Genomic DNA, 24,613 nt, shown 5'->3' on the forward strand with positions numbered 1-24,613 from the left:
CTCCCTGTCTGGAGCTGCAACAGACAGAACTGAAACTCTATTTTATTATAAAAGTATAAAACAAACCATAAATAAATACTATACAAAGAACAAAAACGCAAAACCCCAACAAAACACAACCCAAAGGAAACCCCAACAATTATAATGTCCAGTAAACATAAAGCAAAAATGTCCCGCATAAAACATAAAATGTCCAGCATAAAACATAAAATGTCCATATTTCCACCAAAATCCTTATTCCCCCCAGTAAGGGAAGACCTTGACCTCATTTTTTTTTTTTTACCCAGAAAAACCCCTTCCAACATTCACTCTCATTCATACCTATACATTTATAATTAACACCCCAAAGAAAATAACAAACTGGCCCACTGCCAAAAACTTAAAGAAAAAGGCCACCTGGCCGAAAACTTAAGACACAGCAAACTTTTTTTTTTTTTTTTTTTTTGTTTTTTTTTCCCCACCACCATTTTTTAAAACACCCAAGGTCCCACGAAAGTCTGTGGCCTTATCACAGCAAGAACACATAACGGGTCCTTTTCCCCGCATCCCGTAGGACGTCCATTTTCCCAAAACCCCTCCCCCCACCCCCCCTGAGACCCCCCACCCAACCTACACTAAACCCCCCAGCGCGCAAAACCACCCAGCCCCTGGCCCTCAAGGATTGCCCAAGCCGGGATCTGGGGGTGGGGCTCGGGTTATTAAACTCTAAGCGGATCCCCTTGAAGTTTTGGGACTTGACTTGGAGCTGCTTCCATGGGACACTGTATGTGAGGGGCAACCTGAAGTACAGGAATTCTGATGGCCGGGATTGTCCTCGCGAGGAGTGTGGCGGCATGCTTGAAAGCATGGAGCACTTCCTGCTTCAGTGTCCCTTTAATACAGAGGTCTACAGTAGGATGGGTGCTTCCATTGGCTGGCCTAGGCTGGCAGACCTTTCCTATGCGGAGTGGGCCTATGAGGCATTCAGGTCCCTTGGTGGCCGAGATCGGGGCACTGTTTTCTTTGTTAGTTTAGTGACTAGGTTCTACACGCGGAAAGCACGGTGTCTAGTGTCCACCCAGCACAAAGTCCTCCCCCGGGAAGAGGTGATTAGGAACATCCTGGGTGACCTGGCAAAAGTGCGCTCGCTGGAGTATGAGAGGCTGGGTGCAGGGTGGGCCTCCCTTCTATGGAGGGGGTTCTCATTTAATGTGCCCTAGGGAGAGTTAGGTTCTATGTGCTTGTGATAGGGTGAGTTTAGTATTTTTATCTTTATTTGTAGGGTCAGATAGATGTGTAGGGACAGTCTTTAGGGACAGGTAGTTAGAATTAGGTTGGTAGTGAGGGTCAGTGAGGGACAGGTAGGGAAAGATTGGTAGGGACAGTTTTTTCTTTTTCTTTATTAGAGAGGGATAGGGTGCTGTGTGGTAGATTAGGGTGAGAGAATCTGTAGTCTCCAGTTCCCGGTGGTGGGCTGTTACCCTCATGTGTAGTTTTTTGTTTTATGGTATTGGAACCCGTATATAGGGCTTGCAAGCACCGAACTTGGGTCTGATTTTGGTTCATGGTTGTTGTTTATGGTAATGTGATTACGTTATTAGGTTTATTGTAATGTTATAAAGTTGTGTATATTATTATTTTATTTTTTTGTATATGTATGTGTATTATGATGTGTAGGTTGGGTGGGGTTTTCAGGGGGGAGGGGTGAAAGGTTTGGTGGATGGTTTGGTGATATGGACATCCTAAAATGGATGAAAAAAAGGCAAAAGGACCTGGTATCTTTGTGGGCCGCAAAGTTTAGTGGGACCCTGGTGTGATGAGGCCACAGACTGTCGTGGGACCTTGGGTGTCGGGAGTGTGAAAAATTTAGTTTACGTCATTAACAAAAAAAAAAAAGGTTTGCTGTGTATTAAGTTTTCGGCCAGGTGGCCTATTTCTTTAAACTTTTGGCAGTGGGCCAGTTTGTTGTTTTCTTTTGGGGGTTAGTTATAAATGTATGGGTATGAATGTGAGTGAATGTTGGAAGGGGATATTTTGGTTATATATATATATATATATAAAAAAAAAAAAGTTAAGGTCTTCCCTTGCTTGTGGGGAATTTGGAAAAATGGACATTTTATGTTCTATGAACATTGCAGGACATTTTTGCTTTATAAGTTTTACTGGACATTATAATTTGGGACTTGTTGGGGTTTCCTTTGGGGTGTGTTTTGTTGGAGTTTTGCATTTTGTTCTTTGTATAATGTGTATTTATGGTTTGTTTTATACTTTTATAATAAAAGAGTTCCAGTTCTGTCTGCTGCTGGTGCTTTTACAGATATTTGTAGACATAGCCCCAGATATCAGGGGCCAGGAATATTTTTTTTTTTATCTTAATCCTGATTATTTGCTTAAAAAGCAATCCAGAGAACACCGTTTTTCTGCGCCATTTGCTTGTTGGCAGTGCAGAATACAGTCAGGTCCTTTCCATATTACAGTGCTAAAAATCTATCTAAAACTGTGGTTTGTCCGTCACATGGATCACATATAATTGCGCTGAAAATACTTCCATTTCTAGCCTCCATTAAAATTTTGTTGCAGTGTGTCAGCGAAGTTATTGACACGAGGTCGCTGTTAAAAATAGTTATCTACAGGCCAGCTATTTAAAACTGTGGTTTGTCCGTCACACATCTCACATATAAGTTCGCTCCAAATTCAGCCATTTGTAGTGAGCGTGGAAGATATTGTCCTCCATTTAAAATGGGCAAGGCGCGTGACAAGGGACGGGGAACTGTACATGATGGTAATATTATATGGACATTTTACTTTGTGTTTCCACTTTCTGCCGAACAAGACTGTTTTTGTGTTTTTGCTTTCTGAGTGGTTTATGCTGTCTTAATAAACCAGCCTGGATATTCCAATGAAAACGCTTCCTGTGCCTACCTCAACCACAGCTAATTGAGTACAAACCCTACAGAGGCAAGACCAGGAAGTCATACCCAAAGATCAAAGAGATATGGCAAAAGTTTCATTCAAGAGTGGGCATGATGAAAGACGACAACAGGAACAAACTAACTGAGCCAGAACAGATCAAGGAAAGATGTAAAGAGCATACAGAGCACATCTACAAGAACAACTCTGATATGGGGAGAAACTGCATATGCACTGTGAACTGTGAGGTATTATATAGACAGGTGTGTGCTTTTCCAAATCAAGTTCTATCAGTTTAATTAAACACTGCTGGACTCCAATGAAGGAGTAGAACCATCTCAAGGAGGATCACAAGGAAATGGACAGCGTGTGTCTTAAATATAAGTGTCTGAGCGAAGAGTGATATTTCAGTTTTTATTTTTTAATAAATTTGCAAAAATGTCTACATTTCTGTTTTTTTCAGTCAAGATGGGGTGCAGAGTATACCTTAATGAGAAAAAAATTTACTTTTTAGAATATACCAAATGGCTGCAATGAAACAAAGAGTGAAAAATTTAAATGGGTCTGAATACTTTCCGTACTATACTTATTTCTCTTATATGTTATCGGATGTATTTTAGGTTTAGCTATTGATATAGCATCTTGCATCCTTATCATCATTGAATATTTATTTCTTGCTATTATGTTTTTGTACATTCATGTGTTACCAATAGAGATTGGGGAATCGATTTGCAGAACTCTGGTTTATCTGCCAGGTCAGTAATCTGTAATCACCTGTGGGTCTCTACTTCCCAGCTCCTCTTTCTTGAGTAGCTGAGCTGACACAATGTTCATTATTGCCGAGTGATGCACACACAATGTTGTCCCAGCCCAGCTAATCAACAGAGGAGCCGGGCTGTAAGGAGATTCACAGGTCTCGCATGAGGGCCGGACTGGGACAAAAAAGCAGCCCTGCCACACAAACCCCACCAGCCCACATTCTATAACACCCATCAGCCCCGATAAGTGAATTTTGCTTTTACGTTGTCGTGCCCCTCACCACTCTCTTAAAGCGAACCTGTCAGGATAATTTAGCCCTATAAACTAAAGGCATGGCCATAATGGCATTGCAATGCCGATTAATCTGATACCTGAAGTGAAGGGATCTGATCAGTGGTTGTTTAATACTCACCTTATGAAGTTTTCAGAAAATGACGTCTTGTGTGCTTCGGGGTGGGACATGGGGGCAGGGTCTAAATGGTGCCGGTGGCAGCGCATGCGCACATCGAGATCTCATCTGAAGTAAGCCGAGATCTTGATCTGCGCATGCGCCGCCGTTTTATTGAAGTCCTGAGCTGAATTTTAAAAAGGAAGCAGGTCACTGAATAATCAATGACCTGCAAAAGAAACAGAGGAGAATGGTGGGGGGGGGGGGGAGAACGAGAAGAAGACTCAGCCCCCACGTTCCACCCTGAAGCATACTGAAGCACACAAGACGTAATTTTCTGAAAACTTCATAAGGTGAGTATTAAACAACCACTGAGCGGATCCCTTCACAACAGGGATTCTTTTAATCAGCATCACAGTGCCATTATGGCCATGCCTTTAGTTTATAGGGCTAAATCCTGCTAACAGGTTCGCTTTAAAGGAGTTATCTGATGAGCCACATGTGAATGGCGCCACGGTGCATATGATCAACCACCGCTGCATTTACATGGTGCTCTTCAAAGCTACGTTTCTCAGGATCGTGGGGGTCCCAGCGGTCAGATCCAAAGTCATCCCCTATCCAGAAGAAAGGGGATAACCCATTTAAACAGGCTTTTCAAGATTTATTTTTATTTGCCCATAGGAATGTAGAAAATAATAAACCAATAATGACAATCCAGAAGTGCAATGCCGCCAAGGGCTCGTGCAAACAAGTGTACAAATCAGGCGTGTGCTATCCGATGTTTTATCAGATCACACACTGACCGATGTTCTGCAATGAGGCCGCGCAGAGAAACATTTTTTCTCATACTGATTGGGTGTGAGAAAAAAATAGTAGCATCCTGTGATCTGACTCTGGGTGCGAGAAAAAAATAGGATGCCACGGTATGGAGCCACGGTGGAGCCGCAGTGTAGAGCCGCAGTACACATATGACACAAGTGATTGTTTTACTGTCGTGTGACCCTACCCTAATAGCACTATAATTACACCCAGTATACAGAACAGAAGAAGTGGTACTGGCCAGTGTATATTGATATACAAGACAGGAGTGGTACTGGGAAGTATACATGTATGGTATATATATACAGTACAGGCCAAAAGTTTGGACACACCTTCTCATTTAAAGATTTTTCTGTATTTTCATGACTATGAAAATTGTACATTCACACTGAAGGCATTAAAACTATGAATTAACACATGTGGAATTATATACTTAACAAAAAAGTGTGAAACAACTGAAAATATGTCTTATATTCTAGGTTCTTCAAAGTAGCCACCTTTTGCTTTAATGACTGCTTTGCACACTCTTGGCATTCTCTTGATGAGCTTCAAGAGGTAGTCACCGGAAATGGTTTTCACTTCACAGGTGTGCCCTGTCAGGTTTAATAAGTTGGATTTCTTGCCTTATAAATGGGGTTGGGACCATCAGTTGTGTTGTGCAGAAGTCTGGTGGATACACAGCTGATAGTCCTACTGAATAGACTGTTAGAATTTGTATTATGGCAAGCAAAAAGCAGCTAAGTAAAGAAAAATGAGTGGCCATCATTACTTTAAGAAATGAAGGTCAGTCAGTCCGAAAAATTGGGAAAACTTTGAAAGTATCCCCAAGTGCAGTTGCAAAAACCATCAAGCGCTACAAAGAAACTGGCTCACATGAGGACCGCCCCAGGAAAGGAAGACCAAGAGTCACCTCTGCTTCAGAGGATAAGTTTATCCGAGTCACCAGCCTCAGAAATCGCAGGTTAGCAGCAGCTCAGATTAGAGACCAGGTCAATGCCACACAGAGTTCTAGCAGCAGACACATCTCTTCAACAACTGTTAAGAGGAGACTTTGTGCAGCAGGCCTTCATGGTAAAATAGCTGCTAGGAAACCACTGCTAAGGACAGGCAACAAGCAGAAGAGATTTGTTTGGCCTAAAGAACACAAGGAATGGACATTAGACCAGTGGAAATCTGTGCTTTGGTCTGATGAGTTCAAATTTGAGATCTTTGCTTCCAACCACCGTGTCTATGTGCGACGCAGAAAAGGTGAACGGATGGACTTTACATGCCTGGTGACCACCGTGAAGCATGGAGGAGGAGGTATGATGGTGTGGGGGTGCTTTGCTGGTGACACTGTTGGGGATTTGTTCAAAATTTAAGGCATAGTGAACCAGCATGGCTACCACAGCATCTTGCAGGGGCATACTATTCCATGCGGTTTGCTTTTAGTTGGACCATGATTTATTTTTCAACAGGACAATGACCCCAAACACACCTCCAGGCTGTGTAAGGGCTATTTGACCAAGAAGGAGAGTGATGGGGTGCTATGCCAGATGACCTGGCCTCCACAGTCACCAGACCTGAACCCAATCGAGATGGTTTGGGGTGAGCTGGACCGCAGAGTGAAGGCAAAAGGGCCAACAAGTGCTAAGCATCTCTGGGAACTCCTTCAAGATTGTTGGAAGACCATTTCCGGTGACTACATCTTGAAGCTCATCAAGAGAATACCAAGAGTGTGCAAAGCAGTCATCAAAGCAAAAGGTGGCTACTTTGAAGAACCTAGAATATAAGACATATTTTCAGTAGTTTCACAGTAGTTTTCACTTTTTTGTAAAGTATATAATTCCACATGTGTTAATTCATAGTTTTGATGCCTTCAGTGTGAATGTACAATTTTCATAGTCATAAAAATACAGAAAAATCTTTAAATGAGGTGTGTCCAAACTTTTGGTCTGTACTGTATATATATATATATATATATATATATATATATATATATATATATATATATATATATATACACATACACACACAAACACACACAGGTCAGGTGGAGTGGTACTGGGCAGTGTGTATGTATGTATATACAGTATGTTCCACGTTCTACTGCTTTTATTTAATGCATAGCCAGCAGTTGACTTCAGCATGCCAGCGACAGGCAGCTCATGACGTTATTGCCATGCGCCCACTTATGGGCACACTGACGTCAGCTGCTGGCCTTTTTTTGGGTCTCTGCTCTGCAATACATTTCAGATAAATTACACACATCCTGCTGAAATATGCTCTGACGTCGGCAAGCCCCTTAACCTTACAGGCCCAGTCATGGTCGAGACCTCTTTGACCGCGATCGTTACGCCTCTGACAGTAGCATTGTATGTGTCAGGTTTCAATAAGGTGTCAGGATGTCACTGTCTATTTCTCCATGTAGGATTGGGAGTATTTAGAAGGACGTCATGATGGACGTTCCCCAGCCCCTCACATCACCAGGTAATAGACAGGACTAAATACACACAGCCTATAATTATCTGTATGTAAAGAATGAATTCAGTCCCTGTATGTGTTTCCTCCAGTTCTATCCAGTGAGACGACAATACAAGAGAGATGTCCCTGTCCTCTTCTTCCACAGGACTGTAAACGACAAAATCCAAATGTTCCTCAGGGTCATCAGGTAGATGGAGAGAACGTGTCATGAGTTGGGATGAGCGAACCCGAACTGGAATGTTCGGGGTTTGTACCGGACTTCTAGTGTCCGGTACTGGATTCCGAACATGGACTACTTACTGTATGTCCGGTTTCCTGTTCGGGTCGGGAAGTCTAATAAAGCTTGTTGAAAGGCTGTAGCACAGGCAATCAATAAGCTTTAAGGCTGTGGGCACTTCGGGCTCCATCACAGCCATGTCAAGTAATGGCATGGCTGTGCTTGACCGGTGCAACACATGACCCCGTGAACCGGCCTGACAGTAAAAAAAAATAAATAAATCGACGTGCGGTTCCCTTCATTTTTAAAACTAGCCAAGGGAAAATAGACAGCCGTGAGCTGGTATTTTTAGACGGGGAAGGGTCAATATCCATGCAGCTTCCCAGCTTATTAATACCAGCCCACAGCTTTCTGGTTTGCCTTAGCTGGTTATTAAAAATAGGGGGGACCCTAAAAATATTATATAGGGTCCAGCTAAGGCAAAGCAGACAGCTGTGGGCTGATATTAATAGACTGGGAAGTGCCATGGATATTGGCCTCCTCCCAGCCTAAAAATAGCAGCCCTCAGCCACTTCAGAAATGGCGCATCCATTAGATGCCCCAATTCTAGCTCTTAGCCTCGGCTCTTCCTGATTGCCCTGGTGCGGTTACAATCGGGGTCATAGTTTATGGGGATGATGTCAGCTTTGTAATGTCAGCTGACAATGATAGACTGGTACAGAGGGAAGAGGACCTTGCCCTTGCGGGCTTTCATTCTACAGGATGATGGGGAAGGAGACAGTAGGTTGGGGGGTTGCAGTATCTCCGCTGGTGTTGAGGTGCCAGTGTGGTCATTGCAGACTGTAAGCTTTCTTGAAGAGATGGGTTTTCAGGTTCCGTCTGAAGGATCCGAATATGGCCACGGCCCCACTATCAGTATTTGGTCAGTATTTTTTCTCAAGAGTGGGAGCCAAAACCAGATGAGGAACAATCAGAAAAAAAGTATAATAGAAACAAGTGCACCAATTCTGCATTTATCACCCACTCCTGGTTTTGTTTCCCACTCCTGAGAAAAAATACTGACCAAATACTGACCAAAGAATAGTGGGGCCATGGTCTTTGGTGGATAATTGGATGTGTTGGGGCACAGAATTCCAGAGGATGGGGATATTCTGGAGAAGTCTTGGAGGTGATTTGGTGAGGAACAAATAAGTGTGGAGAAGAAAGATTAAGTGAGGGAAGATATCGGGAGATTAGTTTGGAGCTGTACGGAGGAGACAGGTTATGGATTTTGTAGGTCAGGGCAATTTCAGTGGAATGGTGGGGACGGAAGCCAGATTGTAGATTGTCGAAGAACAAATTAGATGAAAGGTGGGAGGAAAGTTCATCGTGAACATGCTGCTCAAGGAGTTTAGAAGCAAATGGAAGCAGCGATATGGGGTGATAGTTTGACATAGTGGTCGGGTTGAGAGGTGGCTATTTAAGGATTGGATAGCTGTGATTGTGGCATGCTTGAAACCAAAGGGGAAGGTACCAGAAGTTATTGATAGGTTGAAGAGATAGATTAGGGATGGGATAACTGTGGTGGTGAGGTTGGGGAGGAGATGGGATGGGATCACAAGTGGTGAGGTTTGATTTGGAGATGAGTAAGCTCTCTTTCAGTGATGTTGGAGAGGGAGGTTATGGGGGAAGGGCATTGGTCTGGTATTCAAAGGGGTTGTGGTGGTCGAACAATAAAAACTTGCCTTGTTTGATTGATCTTAATTTTGAAGTGTGTGCGAAGTCCTCAGCAGAGATGAGGGAGGTCGGAGGGAGTTAAAAGTGTTGAATAACTGTTTGGGGTTGTAGGACAAGGAAGATATCAGGGTTGTGAAGTAGGTCTGTTTAGCAGAGGTGAGGACTGATTTGAATGCAAGTGTTGCCTGTTGAATGCGGTGAAGTAATTTTGCGAATGTGTTTTCCTCCAACACTGCTCCGCAACCCTGGACACTTGACAAAGCTTTTCAGTGTGGTTATTGTGCCAGGGTTGTCTGTTGAATCGTTGCATTCTGCCATGCACTAGAGGGGCATCCACATCAATATCTGATGCGAGAGTGGAACTGTAGAAAGCAGTGACACTGTCTGTGTCATTGAGTGAAGATATGGACGTCAGTGGTAGAATAGAGCCAGAGAGTATATAGATGTGTGAGGTGTCTGCAGGAGTGTGCTAGATGCTGGGCATGGGTGACATGTGAGGACAGGAATGAGAAAGTGAGCAGATGGTGGTCAGATAGTGGGAGAGGGGAGGTTGTGAGGTTATAAAGGGAAGATTACTCCGAGGTGAAAGACCTCTGATGATGTCATGCCAATGTGACTCTTATGGGCGAAGCCATGCTACAGATTGCAGGAAGTGAAGTGTATTCCCGGGCAGGAAGCAGCAGAAGAAGGGAAACTGATGACAGGTAATTAGGGAACAGGGGTGCATGTGTTGGGGTACATATGAGGGGTCGGTTTTAGATAAAGTAGGGCCTGTCATGTATACGTTAGAAAAACACAATGAAGCAAACATCAGCTCACTGGGTTGAGAAATGCCTGGAATAAGGGTGCGGTGCACGGAGACTTCAGGCTGGTTTCCTAAGCAATTGAACCGTGAAAAAAAATGGAAAGTCCAACAACCGCAAAAATCATAAAAGCATCACATTTATTTGTAGATTAAAACATAAAAAAGGAAAATTTAAAAACCATGATAGTGCAACAGTCGACGCGTTTCTAGCTACACTACCTCTTAATCATGACAATTAACATGCAGGAGCTATGGAAATATATAGCATAGAAAAATAGGTGTGGAATAGACAAATCACAAATGTGCTTAATTGTTAACCCTATGTGTACACAGGAGAAGAGAAAGGAAAGGGAGGGGAAGGGGAAAACAAGTGTGGGGATGGAAGGAGAAAAAAAAAGTTTACTCAAAAAACATATATTTCACAAAGATGAGTAATATCCTGTAAAAAATATCTGCATATATATGTAACACGAATAGCTCAAATACTACTCAATCTCAAACATATATTCATCATATGACAAAAGGATTTTAACTTTCAAAATTATTATATTGATAATTAAATATATCTGCTGTTATATCTTTATATCAGCATTCCTCATTTCGCTCATATGTATAAAGCTGTCCTCATTTATAGCTTCTATTCTATCCTCATTTATAGTTTCCTTTACACGACAGCCATGTGCTGGTATTTTTGTTCCCATGACTATGAAAAGTGCTAGGTGATAAGAGGTTGGCAAGGGTAATGGCTCTGCGAGCTGAGAAATTAACCCCAGAAGATAGAATTTTAGACAGGACTTCATCCTGGTATAGTAATGGGAGATTTTTTTTGAATAATATTTAGGATATCATAATAATTAGCGCTATACAGTGGGTACGGAAAGTATTCAGAACCCTTTAAATTTTTCACACTTTGTTTCATTGCAACCATTTGGTAAATTCTAAAAAGTTCATTTTTTTTCTCATTAAAGTACACTCTGCACCCCATCTTGACTGGAAAAAAAAAGAAATGTAGAAATTTTTGCAAATTTATTAGAAAAGAAAAACTGAAATATCACATGGTCATAAGTATTCAGACCCTTTGCTCAGACACTCATATTTAAGTCACATGCTGTCCATTTCCTTGCGATCCTCCTTGAGATGTGTAATGCACACGCCCGGACTGACTGGCGTGTGCGGGTGTTGTGGTTCCACTGGACCATGGACCGAAGAGTGCCTGGAGGGGCGTGACTAAGTATCTGGCCGATCCGACCAAGGTGGCACGACGGTATACGACGCCAGTGCACCAGGGAGAAACCGGGCAGAGGGACCAGGTGCTACTCCAGGTCAAACTCCGGACACGGGGGTTGACCCACACAGGGATTACTGGAACAGGCAGGTTAGGCTGGCACAGACTGGTGGATGTAAGCAAACACGGCAGGTATGCAGACGGGTGGATACAGGCGGGTATGCAGGCAGGGAGGTACTGGCCGAAAGGACGGGCTGGAGCACAGAGAGGTTAAGACCCAGTACAGACTGGGTCACAGAACCGCAGATGCGGTAGACAACCACAGCAGAGAGGGAACGCCCGAAGCGGTGGGCAAGAACAGAGCAGGACGGGGCTGCAGGAGCAGCGAGCACAAGCAGAGCAGGACAGGACTGCCGGAGCAGCGGGCAGAAGCAGGGCAGGGCGGAAACCGCAGAAGCAGTAAGCAAGATAAGAGCAGAAACCGCAGGAGCGGCAAGCAAGGCAAGAGCAGAGCGAAAACCGCAAGAGCGGCAAGCAAGGCAGGAGCAGAGCAGAAACCGCAAGAGCGGCAAGCTAAGCAGGAGCAGAGCGGACACCGCAGAGCGGTAAACAAGGCAGGAGCAGAGCAGAAACCGCAAGAGCGGCAAGCTAAGCAGGAGCAGAGCGGACACCGCAGAGCGGTAAACAAGGCAGGAGCAGAGCAGAAACCGCAAGAGCGGCAAACTAAGCAGGAGCAGAGCGGACACCGCAGAGCGGTAAACAAGGCAGGAGCAGAGCAGAAACCGCAAGGGCGGCAAGCTAAGCAGGAGTAGAGCGGACACCGCAGAGCGGTAAACAAGGCAGGAGCAGAGCAGAAACCGCAAGAGCGGCAAGCTAAGCAGGAGCAGAGCGGACACCACAGAGCGGTAAACAAGGCAAGGGGATAGGACTCTGTTCACAAAGAACAGACGGAGAAGGAAAGGCAGAACCAGAAGCACGCACAGTACTTACAAAGAAGTAGCGAGCGTACACTAAATTCACAACAGAGGTACAGAGACGACGAGAAGGAATTTAGGAGCAGGTTCAGACTCTGCAGAAAGATGCAGAAAACAGACATAGAGGGAAAAGGGAGACAAGGTTAAAGTAGAAACGAGGCACAGACAACAGGGAACAGAGGAACGGGAACAGAGACAGCAAGGCAGGAACACAAACAGGACTCTGTTCAGACGGGAACAGATACCGCAAGGCAGGAACACAAACAGGACTCTGTTCAGACGGGAACAGATACCGCAAGGCAGAGACACAAACAGGACTCTGTTCAGACAGGAACAGATACCGCAAGGCAGAGACACAAACAGGACTCTGTTCAGACGGGAACAGATACCGCAAGGCAGAGACACAAACAGGACTCTGTTCAGACGGGAACAGATACCAAAAGGCAGAGACACAAACAGGACTCTGTTCAGACGGGAACAGATACCGCAAGGCACAGACAGGCAGATCTAGGAATACGGTCCCTAGAAGGCGAAAGAACAGGCAAGAAGCGTGTTCACAAGAACAGACCACAGTTCAGACACAGAACTGGAAAACAGGCAGGAAAACAGGATAGGACCTGGCATGTCAGAGACAAAAAGCCAACTGACAAGAAACAATGCTCAGGCGCCATCTTGAGGAAGAAGGTGGTATAAATACCCAAAGATGGACAGCAATAGGCTGAAGGTGCAACAGGGGCGTGTCCGCAGCAGGTACAAGAAACAGGAAGTTCAGCGGGCGTCGCCCTATGCAGCCAAAGTGGAGCAGAGCAGAGCACAAGGAAAGAAGCCAGACCAGGAAGCTGGGCGGGAGATGAAGTTTGCGATCTTGCATGATGAGAGATGGAACACCATGCAAGAACGCCGCCAGGTATGCTACAAGATGGTTCTAGTCCTTCATTGGAGGTCAGCTTTGCTTAATTAAACTGATAGGACTTGATTTGGAAAGGCACACACCTGTCTATATAAGACCTCACAGTGCATGTCAGACCAAATGAGAATCATAAGCTCAAAGGAACTGCCCAAGGAGCTCAGAGACAGAATTGTGGCACGGCACGGATCTGGCCAAGGTTACAAAATAATTTCTGCATTACTCAAGCTTCCTAAGAGAAGAGTGGCCTCCATATTCCTTAAATGGAAGAAGTTTGGGACCACCAGAAGTCTTCCTAGACCGGGCCGTCCAGCCAAACTGAGCAATCGTGGGAGAAGAGCCTTGGTGAGAGAGGTAAATAAAAACCCCATAGGGTTGAGCGAGTATGTTCTGTCCGAGTATGCTTGGGCTGAGCTCTGAGTATTTACAGCTGCTCGGTGATAAGGTTAAATCGCTCCCGTGTGCATGATTTGCGACTGTTTGACAGTTTTATTAAATGTGAGGAATGTCTATTTCTTACACATTCCTCGAAAGTAATAAAACTGTCAAACAGTTGCATATCATGCACACGGGAGCGATTTAACCTTATCACCGAGCAGCTATAAATACTCAGAGCTCGGCCCGAGCATACTCGGCGAAAGGGTTAATAGAACATACTCGCTCAACACTAGAACCCCAAGGTCACTGTGGCTGAGCTCCAGAGATGCAGTAGGGAGAGAGTTCCACAAAGTCAACTATCACTGCAGCCCTCCACCAGTCGGGCCTTTATGGCAGAGTGGCCCGACGGAAGCCTCTCCACAGTGCAAGACATATGAAAGCCCGCATAGAGTTTGCTCAAAAACACATGAAGGACTCCCAGACTATGAGAAATAAGATTCTGTCGTCTGATGAGACGAAGATAGAACTTTTTGGTGATAATTCTAAGCGGTATGTATGGAGAAAACCAGGCACTGCTCATCACCTGCCCAATATAATCCCAACAGTGAAGCTTGGTGGCAGCATCATGCTATGGGGGTGTTTTTCAGCTGTAGGGACAGGATGACTGGTTGCCATTTAATGGAAACATGAATGCGGCCAAGTACAGAGATATCCTGGGTGAAAACCTCTTCCAGAGTGCTCTGGACCTCAGACTTGGCCGAAGGTTCTCCTTCCAACAAGACAATGACCCTAAGCACACAGCTAAAATAACAAAGCAGTGGCTTCAGAACAACTCTGTGACCATTCTTGACTGGCCCAGCCAGAGCCCTGACCTAAACCCAATTGAGCATCTGGAGAGGCCTGAATATGGTTGTCTACCAACGTTCACCACCCTACCTGAAGGAACTGGAGAGGATCTGCAAGGAAGAATGGTAGAGGATCCCCAAATCCAGGTGTGAAAAACTTGTTGCATCATTCCCAAGAAGACTCATGGCTATACTAGCTCAAAAGGGTGCTTCTACTCAATACTGAGCAAAGGGTCTGAATACTTATGACCATGTGATATTTCAGTTTTTATTTTTTAATAAATTTGCAAAAATTTCTACATTTCTGGGTTTTTTTTCAGTCAAGATGGGGTGCAGAGTGTACTTTAATGAGAAAAAAAAATGAACTTTTTAGAATTTACCAAATGGCTGCAATGAAACAAAGAGTGAAAAATGTAAAGGGGTCTGAATACTTTCCATACCCACTGTATGTGGTAGTAAATGTAATACCATTAGCAGAATATCTCTTTGCCTCTTTTTTATTTCCCACTTTTTTGCCATGCAGGAGATTGTGTCTGTCTCTAGAGCTGGCAATGGCCTGAGCTCTGGTTAGCAGTGGTTTACTATACCCACGGAAGAGTAGTCTGTCGTTCAGCACTGCACATTCTCTTATGTAACTAGTGTCCTCTGAGCACGCACGCACGCCACGCTCTTATAAATTCCCCAACTGGTAAGTTCTTTACTACATGCGGGGAATGACAATTAGTTGTGTGCAGGATGGAATTACCACTCACTGGTTTTCTGTAAAGTTTAGAAACAATTCTTCCAGTGAGCACATTACCTGTCAGAGTTACATCCAAGAAAGGTGCTATATTGGTGAGGCAGTTTACTGTAAATTTCAGATTTATGTTGTTCTTGTGGCGCCCCTGAGGGTTCGACCGCCACAGGGATGCTGCACCTCTTTAATGGGGTGTAGTGTTCCTCCTTTGAGGTAAGAACAGTGCGATGGTCAGGACCCTACCTCCACATCCAACACCACACTTCTCCCACCAGTGGGTGCTAGAAGGCACTAGGTGCTGCACCTACTGGAAGTTGGGAGACTGGGGAACCAAAAGATAGGGGAACCAACTAGTGGGTGACGGTGGAAGATTCACATTTTAGTGACACTTTAAATTTCATATTTAATACACAGCCATCTTGGTTCTGGGTTCTTTGATCGTGACCTTTCTCCCTGAGCGTGGATCCTGTGTGGACCTGCAGAGGATGGAGGCACGGCCCTCGTACCCTGGCCTTGGGTCGAGGGGCAGGTTGCAGATAATGTATGTCTCAGCCCGGTCAAGGACCATGACCAAGAAGGCCCGGAGCTTAGGAGTGTAGCTCCACCGCAAATGGATCCCAGGGGGATGCAGACGGAGCGGTATACGCCACCTGTCCTTGCCAACCTGATCTATTCAGAGGGATTCCGGCTGCAAGAGGGGTACCGGCCCCCGACACCTGACCTTGCCACTCTACGTCCTGGTCAGGGAAGTCCGGTAGGCCCTGAGGATCTCACCGGGTAACGGAAGGAGCGGAGCTGCCACCCGTACCCTTTTTCTGAGTGAAGTTCAGAGGGAGACCCGGCCTATCTACACACACACAGACAGGAAAAGACCTGGTCTGAAGTCTAGGAACACTCTGGTGCGGGGTCCTGATTGAACACTGGACTTACTCGGAGGTTGTCGGACCCCCCCCCCCGTCTCTGGTGACCGCAGAACTCCGCGAGGAGCAGGGAGAAGCCTTTCAACTGCAATCTCCACCGTGAGTAAAAACCCTGGAAGTTAACCCCTATGGCCTCCGGACTCTTTATTCGGCATTACATCGCGCAACGCAGCACCAGACCTCCTATACTACAACCCCCTCCATCCTGTCTCTCTGCCCTGAGGCCCTGCTCCGCCTGTGGGGAGTAGTAACAACAACGGCTGCCATAACACCCTGCCTCAGCGGACTGCAGCAGCGCTGGTGGCCTTCACCAGGTGCCACAGGTGGCGTAGTCGAGATCAGCCACTCAACCCGGATAAGCCCGTACCATCCTTTTTTTAGTGTGACGGCCCTGGGCACGGAGCGGGTCCGGGCCACGGCTGCACCCCATCTACAACACAGGACCCAGCTCCGAGTCCCCCATCTCCCAGGGTAGGGCTTCCAGCGTCGCACATTCTCATTCAAATATTTGGAAAATGAAGAAACATCATAAGAAGAATAATTAGAAGAAATGAAAATCAGGTCATCAATATATCTTGCATATTATGTAATGTTATTATACAGGGGATTGGACGGTGAATATAATATTGTCTCCTTCCACCACCCCATGTAGAGATTCGCAAGAGAGGGGGAAAATTTTGCCCCATTGGACAGCCCAGAACATGAGTAGAATGATATCACATCACATGTGACCTAGTTATCATGTTCATGCCATGTGATTTTGTCCATGATTTGTAATAGATGTTTGGTGTCCTTTATATAACTGCTTGTTTGCATCACAAAGGGCTGTAGAATGTTGTCAAGCCACGATGATAAGTTCTCTATCAGTGAATTTATGCCAGCCACAATGGGTCGGAGAGGGGGGAAACACTGTGCGTTTTTGGGAGCGTGTGAAAAATAGGGCATGTGGGTGTTTCATTCATAATAAATTTCTGTTCCTTTTTGGAAATAAAAATTTCCATAGTTCCTGCATGTTAGTTGTCATGATTAAGAGCTAGTATAGCTCGAAACGCGTTGCACTATCATGGTTTTTAAATTTTCCTTTTTGATGTTTCAATCTACCAATAAATGTGATGTTTTTATGATTCTTGCAGTTGCTGGACTTTCCTTTTTTTTTTTTCACCTGTCATGTATACACCAATGAACTCTCATTTGTGCTGCTGGGATTTAGAAATGTGGATGCTACACACACAATGTGAGACATAAACACTAAACGTTACATACACACACGCATGTATACACTGAGCACATACATATACATATTTGTCTTCACATATATATTCTACCAATATTCCATACATTCTAGGTTTGACCACAGAGACAGACATAAACACATCCATTCACATCATTGGGCTCTCTGTCATACAGGATGGGTCCTCCAGAGCGAGACACTATTTGTCATCACTTATACTCAAAAAAGATGAGGATTCTGAACACAGGACTCCTTATATTAAATAGGAATTACTTAAAAATGTTTAATAAAATAGGTTTTACCTACTGGAGACTCCGTAAGAAAAACGTTTTCATAGAATCATCTACTTAAAGCGCACCTGTCAGCCGGATTGTGCTTAGTAAACCACATACACTGTCAGGTGGGCGCCGTTATACTGAGTAAAATGATACCTTTGTTGATGGAATCCATCCAGTGCTTCTTTTATAATCTTTATTTTCATTTCTGACATTCTGAGAGTGTCGTGCAGCGGGCAGCCTTCAGGGAAGGGCTATAACTAGTGCTCTGCTTCTGTATTCATCTCTGCCTTCTGACAGGTCACTGTGCTTTCAGTGACCTGCCTACTATTTTAAATACTGCCTGTGTAATTTCTGTTCCATAGTTGAAATTTACATTCTCCAACATGGCCCCCGCTGCCTGCGCAGTAGCATCTTTCGGTTGCCGAGAGATGCTACTGCACACGCGGGGGCACCATTTTTCTAGAGGAAAAATAATTTGCCTGTAGCAATATGGCGCTGCGCATGCGCAGTAGCATCTCTCGGCAACTGAGAAATGCTACAGCTCAAGCGCGGGAGGTGAGGGCCATGTTGTTACAAGCAAATTTCTTTTTCCTCCAGCAACATGGCGCTGACTTGCGCAGTAGCATCTAAAGGCAAGCGATAGATGCTACTGCGCACACGCCATTTTGGTGACATACAGTATAAAAGTATTAAGGGGTTTGTAGTGTGGAGTCCTCCTCTGTTTTTACATCTTTTATTTATATTATGTGATGTGTAATAAAGGTATTATTTTTATTCAACTGGGCTATAATACTCCTTTTTGGATGTAGGATCCATACTTTATTCAGTGTGGGATGTAGTTAATTATCAGTATATTAAAATCACATACATAAAAAGACTGATCATGATTAAAATGCTGACTAGCGGAGCAGAGGAACAGCAAAGAAGTGCTAATTAGAGATGGGAGAAATGATTTGCAGAACTGCAGTTCATCAACAGGTCAGTAATCAGTGACCGCTGGCTCCTCTTTTGATTAGCCAGGCTTGCAACGTGGTGCATCACGCTGCAATAATGACGTTGTACCGGCTCATCTACTCAAAAGAGGAGCCAGGAATACCGGGAAGTGGGGAGATTCACAGGCCTCCCATTCAGAGGTCACAGATTACCGACCTGGCAGATGGGCCAGAGTTCTGCAAATCAATTCTCCCATCTCTATTACTAACACATGAAAGCACAAAAACATAACAGCAAGGAATAAGGATGTAAGATGCTATGTCAATAGCTAAACATAAAATAATACATCTCATAACATATAAGATAAATGGTCTAATCAATAAGTATAATATATGGTCAGGAGCTCACCACTCCGTTAGGAACAATGTGGTTTAGGAATATTTTTTTGAAGGACACAGATTACAAATTATTGCTCTGTATCACATGTAATGGATCTAATGTAAAATGCCAGAATATGTTCTACTTCTCCTCCCTCCTCTCTTCACTCCCAACCCCACAGCAAAGAGAGGAACTGACAATCCGGACCCTGCCTACGTTTCTTGTTAGTTATATTTCTGTTATTCTCCAATTGTACTTTTTGTGGATCTATAACTCAAATCTTATCGCTTTCACAGCTTGAAATATTTTGCTTGTAAAAAATTGTAATGATCACAAAATTGAGAAAATAAAATGTGGCTCTCACTTTAAAGCCTTAGAGAAAATCACAGCAACTATTTTAGCCAACTTTGATCTCCCTTTATGTTCTCCAGACAACTTTCAAGAAGTTAATTTTTAGTGGATTTCTTATGATGTGATGCAGTTTCTCTGCATTTAACTTTCCTGCAACCACTAGCTGGGAAAAAATATATATTTTAATAATTAAAGAAAACTTTCTAAAATAAGCTATATCCACTGGTAAAGAAAGCAATTTGCAGGGTCACATTTCAGCAGTTCAATCAGCTTCTCTAGACTTGGCAGCTCATCCTTAAAGAGGTCGTCCACTACAATAAATAATGCCCCCATGGATCTAAACAGCGGAAAGAACTGTCATTCTTGCCTGTGAGCGGCGCTATTGCTGACCACTCACTAGGCTTTGCATGATCCCAACTGCAGCCTGCTCTGACATCTGCTGATGTCATGTCAAGTTCTGGGTACCTAGAGGCGTGACGCAGTGGCACGCAACCCCCAGATTGACTTGCGGCCAATTAATGTGGGGGGTGTATGCCACTGGGTCACGCCTCTGGGTGGGGGGCCACAGTAATGGTAAATGTGTAGTGAGAATTGACTTTGCTTGCATCATACTATGTGGAGAGCAATCATGGGGGTGTTATACTGTGCACGCCATGGTATATCATAGTTGGTGGGACACTGATGAACATCACTACTTTTGCGTGCAAAATACATTTCTCCCTTCTACGTCTTTAGAAGGTGTGAAGTATTTTCTTCATGACCACGCTAAATAGTTGTTTTGTTTGAGGTTGAGGAGTTTGAAGAAGTTTCCAATTTAGACTTGATTTGGGATCTCATTATTTCTATGAGCGCCCCTGGTCACATCAAATTATAAGGTCACCCGATGTATTGGATGAGACAAGCAGGGTATAGGATGATGACCTTAGCAACTATCCTGATCATGAATGGCAGCATCTCTCTCTTTAATAATGTGAGATGTGATGCTTTTTTCCACCCTTGGACAATCTACTTGAGCTGCAGTTGTAATGTAAAATATATTCTAAACATTGTTCTTATATAAGTGTATATGTTTATTATTTGGATACTAATTAATATTCAATAACAAATGGTCAATGGTAATTGTCAACATTTTTTAAAAGTTACTGCTCTAAATAGTTTTCCCTTTCTTTTGGAGACTTTCCTGCAATTTGTAACTTTTTCTTTAATATTTTTTCAATAAAACAATAAAAAAAAAAGAAAATGGCTACATTCCTGTGTGAGTTTTCAAATGTGCAACAAGATTTGTTTTCCGATTAAAACATTTCCCACAATTTGAACACGAAAATGGCTTCTTACCTGTGTGAGTTCTACGATGTCTATAAAGATCTGATTTATAGCAAAAACATTTTCCACATTCTGAACATGAAAATGGTTTCTCCCCTGTATGAATTTTCTGATGTTTAAAAAGTCTTGCTTTAGTTCTGAAACATTTCCCACATTCTGAACATGAAAATGGTTTCTCCCCTGTATGAATTTTCTGATGTGTAACAAAATGTGATTTCTCTGCAAAACATTTCCCACATTCTGAACATGAAAATGGTTTCTCCCCTGTATGAATTTTCTGATGTGTAACAAAATGTGATTTCTCTGCAAAACATTTCCCACATTCTGAACATGAAAATGGTTTCTCCCCTGTGTGAATTCTCTGATGTGTAACAAGTCTTGCTTTAGTTCTAAAACATTTCCCACATTCTGAACATGAAAATGGTTTCTGACCTGTGTGAGTTAACTGATGTCTAACAAGACTATACTTCTCTGTAAAATATTTCCCACATTCTAAACATGAAAATGGCTTTTTCCCTGTATGAGTTATCTGATGCTTTACAAGATGGTGTTTCATTGTAAAACATTTCCCACATTCTGAACATGAATATGGCTTCTGCCCTATGTGAATTCTCTGATGCACAATTAAAACAGATTTTTGTTTAAAGAATTTCCCACATTCGGAGCATGAAAATGCCTTGTCGTCTGTGTGACTTACCTGATGTGAAACAAGACTTGTTTTATCTGTAAAACATTTCCCACATTCTGAACAAGAAAACGGCTTCTCTCCTGTGTGGATTCTCTGATGTTTAAGAAAATTAGATTTTTCTATAAAACATTTCCCACATTCTGAACATAAAAATGGCTTCTCCCCTGTGTGAATTCTCTGATGTCTAACAAGGTGTGCTTTTAGGTTAAAACATTTCCCACATTCTGAGCAAGAAAATGGTTTCTCCCCTGTGTGAATTCTCTGATGTGTAACAAGACATGATTTGTCTGTAAAACATTTCCCACATTCTGAACATGAAAATGGTTTCTTCCCTGTGTGACTTCTCTGATGTTTTACAAGTCTTGATTTAGTATTGTAATTTTTTCCACATTCTGAACATAAAAATGGTCGTCCCTCTGAGCTCCTGATACAATCATCTGCCAAGAAAAAAAAATATTTTATAATTTTTTAGTAACATTGCTTTGGATTAATATTACAAATTGTAATATAAGTCAATTCACAGACTAAGACAATAGACCACAAAAGACTCACTGACAATCTGCTCTCCTGATCTTCATGTCTCACACTGGCAATGCCACCTTTTGTTTAATATAATCTCTGGAGGCAGATTCTCAGTGAGATCTATAAACAAAACCTAAGACAGAAACAAAATGAACATATAGGCTGCTGTAAGTAAATAAGTAAAAGCAATAGTAATTATATATATATACAGTTATATGAAAAAGTTTGGGCACCCCTATTAATCTTAAGCTTAATGTTTTATAAAAATTGGTGTTTTTGCAACAGCTATTTCAGTTTGATATATGTAATAACTGTTGGACACAGTAATGTTTCTGCCTTGAAATGAGCTTTATTGTACTAACAGAAAATGTGCAATCTGCATTCAAACAAAATTTGACAGGTGCATAAGTATGGGCACCTCACCAGAAAAGTGACATTAATATTTAGTAGATCCTCCTTTTGCAAAAATAACAGCCTCTAGTCGCTTCCTGTAGCTTTTAATGAGTTCCTGGATCCTGGATGAAGGTATTTTTGACCATTCCTCTTTACAAAACAATTCCAGTTCAGTTAAGTTTGATGGTCACCGAGCATGGACAGCCCTCTTCAAATGATCCCACAGATGTTCAATGATATTCAGGTGTGGGGACTGGGATGGCCATTCCAGAACATTGTAATGGTTCCTCTGCATGAATGCCTGAGTAGATTTGGAGTGGTGTTTTGGATCATTGTCTTGCTGAAAGATCCATCCCCTGCGTAACTTCAACTTTGTCACTGATTCTTGAACATTATTGTCAAGAATCTGCTGATACTGAGTGGAATCCATGCGTCCCTCAACTTTAACAAGATTCCCGGTGCCGGCATTGGCTACACAGCCCCAAAGCATGATGGAACCTCCACCAAATTTTACTGTGGGTAGCAAGTGTTTTTCTTGGAATGCGGTGTTTTTTTGCCGCCATGCATAACGCCTTTTTGTATGACCAAACAACTCAATCTTGGTTTCATCAGTCCACAGGACCTTCTTCCAAAAAGAAATTGGCTTCTCCAAATGTGCTTTTGCATACCTCAACCGACTCGGTTTGTGGCGTGCTTGCAGAAACGGCTTCTTTCGCATCACTCTCCCATACAGCTTCTCCTTGTGCAAAGTGTGTTGTATAGTTGACCGATGCACAGTGACACCATCTGCAGCAAGTTGATGCTGCAGCACTCTGGAGGTGGTCTGAGGATTGTCCTTGACTGATCTCACCATTCTTCTTCTCTGCCTTTCTGATGTTTTTCTTGGCCTGCCACTTCTGGCCTTAACAAGAACTGTCCCTGTGTTCTTCCATTTCCTTACTATGTTCCTCACAGTGGAAACTGACAGGTTAAATCTCTGAGACAGCTTTTTGTATCCTTCCCCTGAACAACTATGTTGAATAATCTTTGTTTTCAGATCATTTGACAGTTGTTTTGAGGAGCCCATGATGCCACTCTTCAGAGGAGATTCAAACAGGAGAACAACTTGCAAGTGGCCACTTTAAGTAGCTTTTCTCATGATTGCATACACCTGGCTATGAAGTTCAAAGCTCAAAGAGGTTACCAAACCAAACAAAGTGCTTTAGTAAGTCAGTAAAAAGTAGGTAGGAGTATTTAAAACAAGAAAATGATAAGGGTGCCCATACTTATGCACCTGTCAAATTTTGTTTGAATGCAGATTGCACATTTTCTGTTAGTACAATAAACCTAATTTCAAGGCAGAAACATTACTGTGTCCAACAGTTATTACATATATCAAACTGAAATAGCTGTTGCAAAAACACCAATTTTTATAAAACATTAAGCTTAAGATTAATAGGGGTGCCCAAACTTTTTCATATAACTGTGTATATATATAATCAGGGTCCTTAGTACATACAATTTTTGAAACCTGAAACTCAGGGAGATCTATGTTCGGCCGATAGATCTTAACAGCTCATTTACATACTAAGTAAAATGTGGAATTCTCTAGAAAAAGACATCAGATCACAGATATAAAGTTATGTTATTCAACTTTCTGTGGCCTATGTGCCCACATAGACTGCTTAGGAAGATTGATCCTACTGACATATTTCCTTTACAGGGAAAAGGAACCTCACACCTGATACAAACTGCCCAATCCATGGGCAGCATATATCAGGCACTGGCTGTAGGATATCAGCCATGTATATTTTACTCTGAAATGCTATGGCACGTAGGCAAAGGCTTCCAAAGTGGGTGGATAAGAGACAGGGCTTGGTGGTGCCCACCAAATTCATCAACACTTATGCAACACCAGTGCATCCCTGACTTCATTCAGACTGGTGTGCACACTGCCAGGATTAAAGAGACTCTGTCAATACAGAATGCCTGCTTAAACTAAGTCCAACCGATCGGTGCTTCATGACGGGGCCAATCATTTAAATACACCTTCCTACTTGCTTGTTTTCCCTCTTTCTCTATCCCCCCTTCTTTGATTGACAGTTCTAGCTTCATAATAGTCAGAGAAGGTCGAGATAGATGGATAATAAGCAGGTGGGAAAGTGTATTTAAAAGATGCACCGAGTGCCTGTATATGGTTTCAACAGTCATCCTGTGCTGACAGAGTCCCTTTAATGAATCAGCCCCTATATCTTCAACTGTAAAATCCAAATCAGAAGTTCCATGTGAACATAATCTAACCTAAAGTTATCCTATAAGCCAGTGACTGAGTAAAATCTGTGACTTATATGCATTTAGTGATCACTACTCACCTGTGCGGTTATCTGTAGAAATCTCTTTACACCACTCATCACCCCTCACATATGTCTCTGTAGTATTAATATGGGGCAGATCTTCACCCTGAAAGAAATATTGCAAAAGTCAGAGACAGATTAG

General features: G+C 43.1%; 2 protein-coding genes across 2 annotated transcripts in view; one reads left to right on the plus strand and one right to left on the minus strand.

The window, feature by feature from the left end:
- Positions 1–24,613, plus strand: part of LOC141270719 (uncharacterized) — a 477,393-nt gene that overhangs the window by 367,362 nt on the left and 85,418 nt on the right. The gene's annotated exons all lie outside the window — the stretch shown is intronic.
- Positions 18,716–24,613, minus strand: part of LOC141270734 (uncharacterized) — a 48,483-nt gene continuing 42,585 nt past the window's right edge. The window contains exons 6-7 of the mRNA XM_073680829.1: positions 24,490–24,577; positions 18,716–21,660 (exon numbers count right to left, since the gene is read on the minus strand). Coding sequence (XP_073536930.1) covers positions 20,456–21,660; positions 24,490–24,577 — 1,293 coding nt within the window. The 3' untranslated portion in view covers positions 18,716–20,455. The remainder of the gene's footprint in view (positions 21,661–24,489; positions 24,578–24,613) is intronic.

This window comes from Phyllobates terribilis, unplaced genomic scaffold (genome assembly GCF_046119375.1).
Source record: "Phyllobates terribilis strain yellow unplaced genomic scaffold, ASM4611937v1 Scaffold_5__5_contigs__length_657084704, whole genome shotgun sequence".
In the NCBI taxonomy this organism is placed as follows: domain Eukaryota; kingdom Metazoa; phylum Chordata; class Amphibia; order Anura; family Dendrobatidae; genus Phyllobates; species Phyllobates terribilis.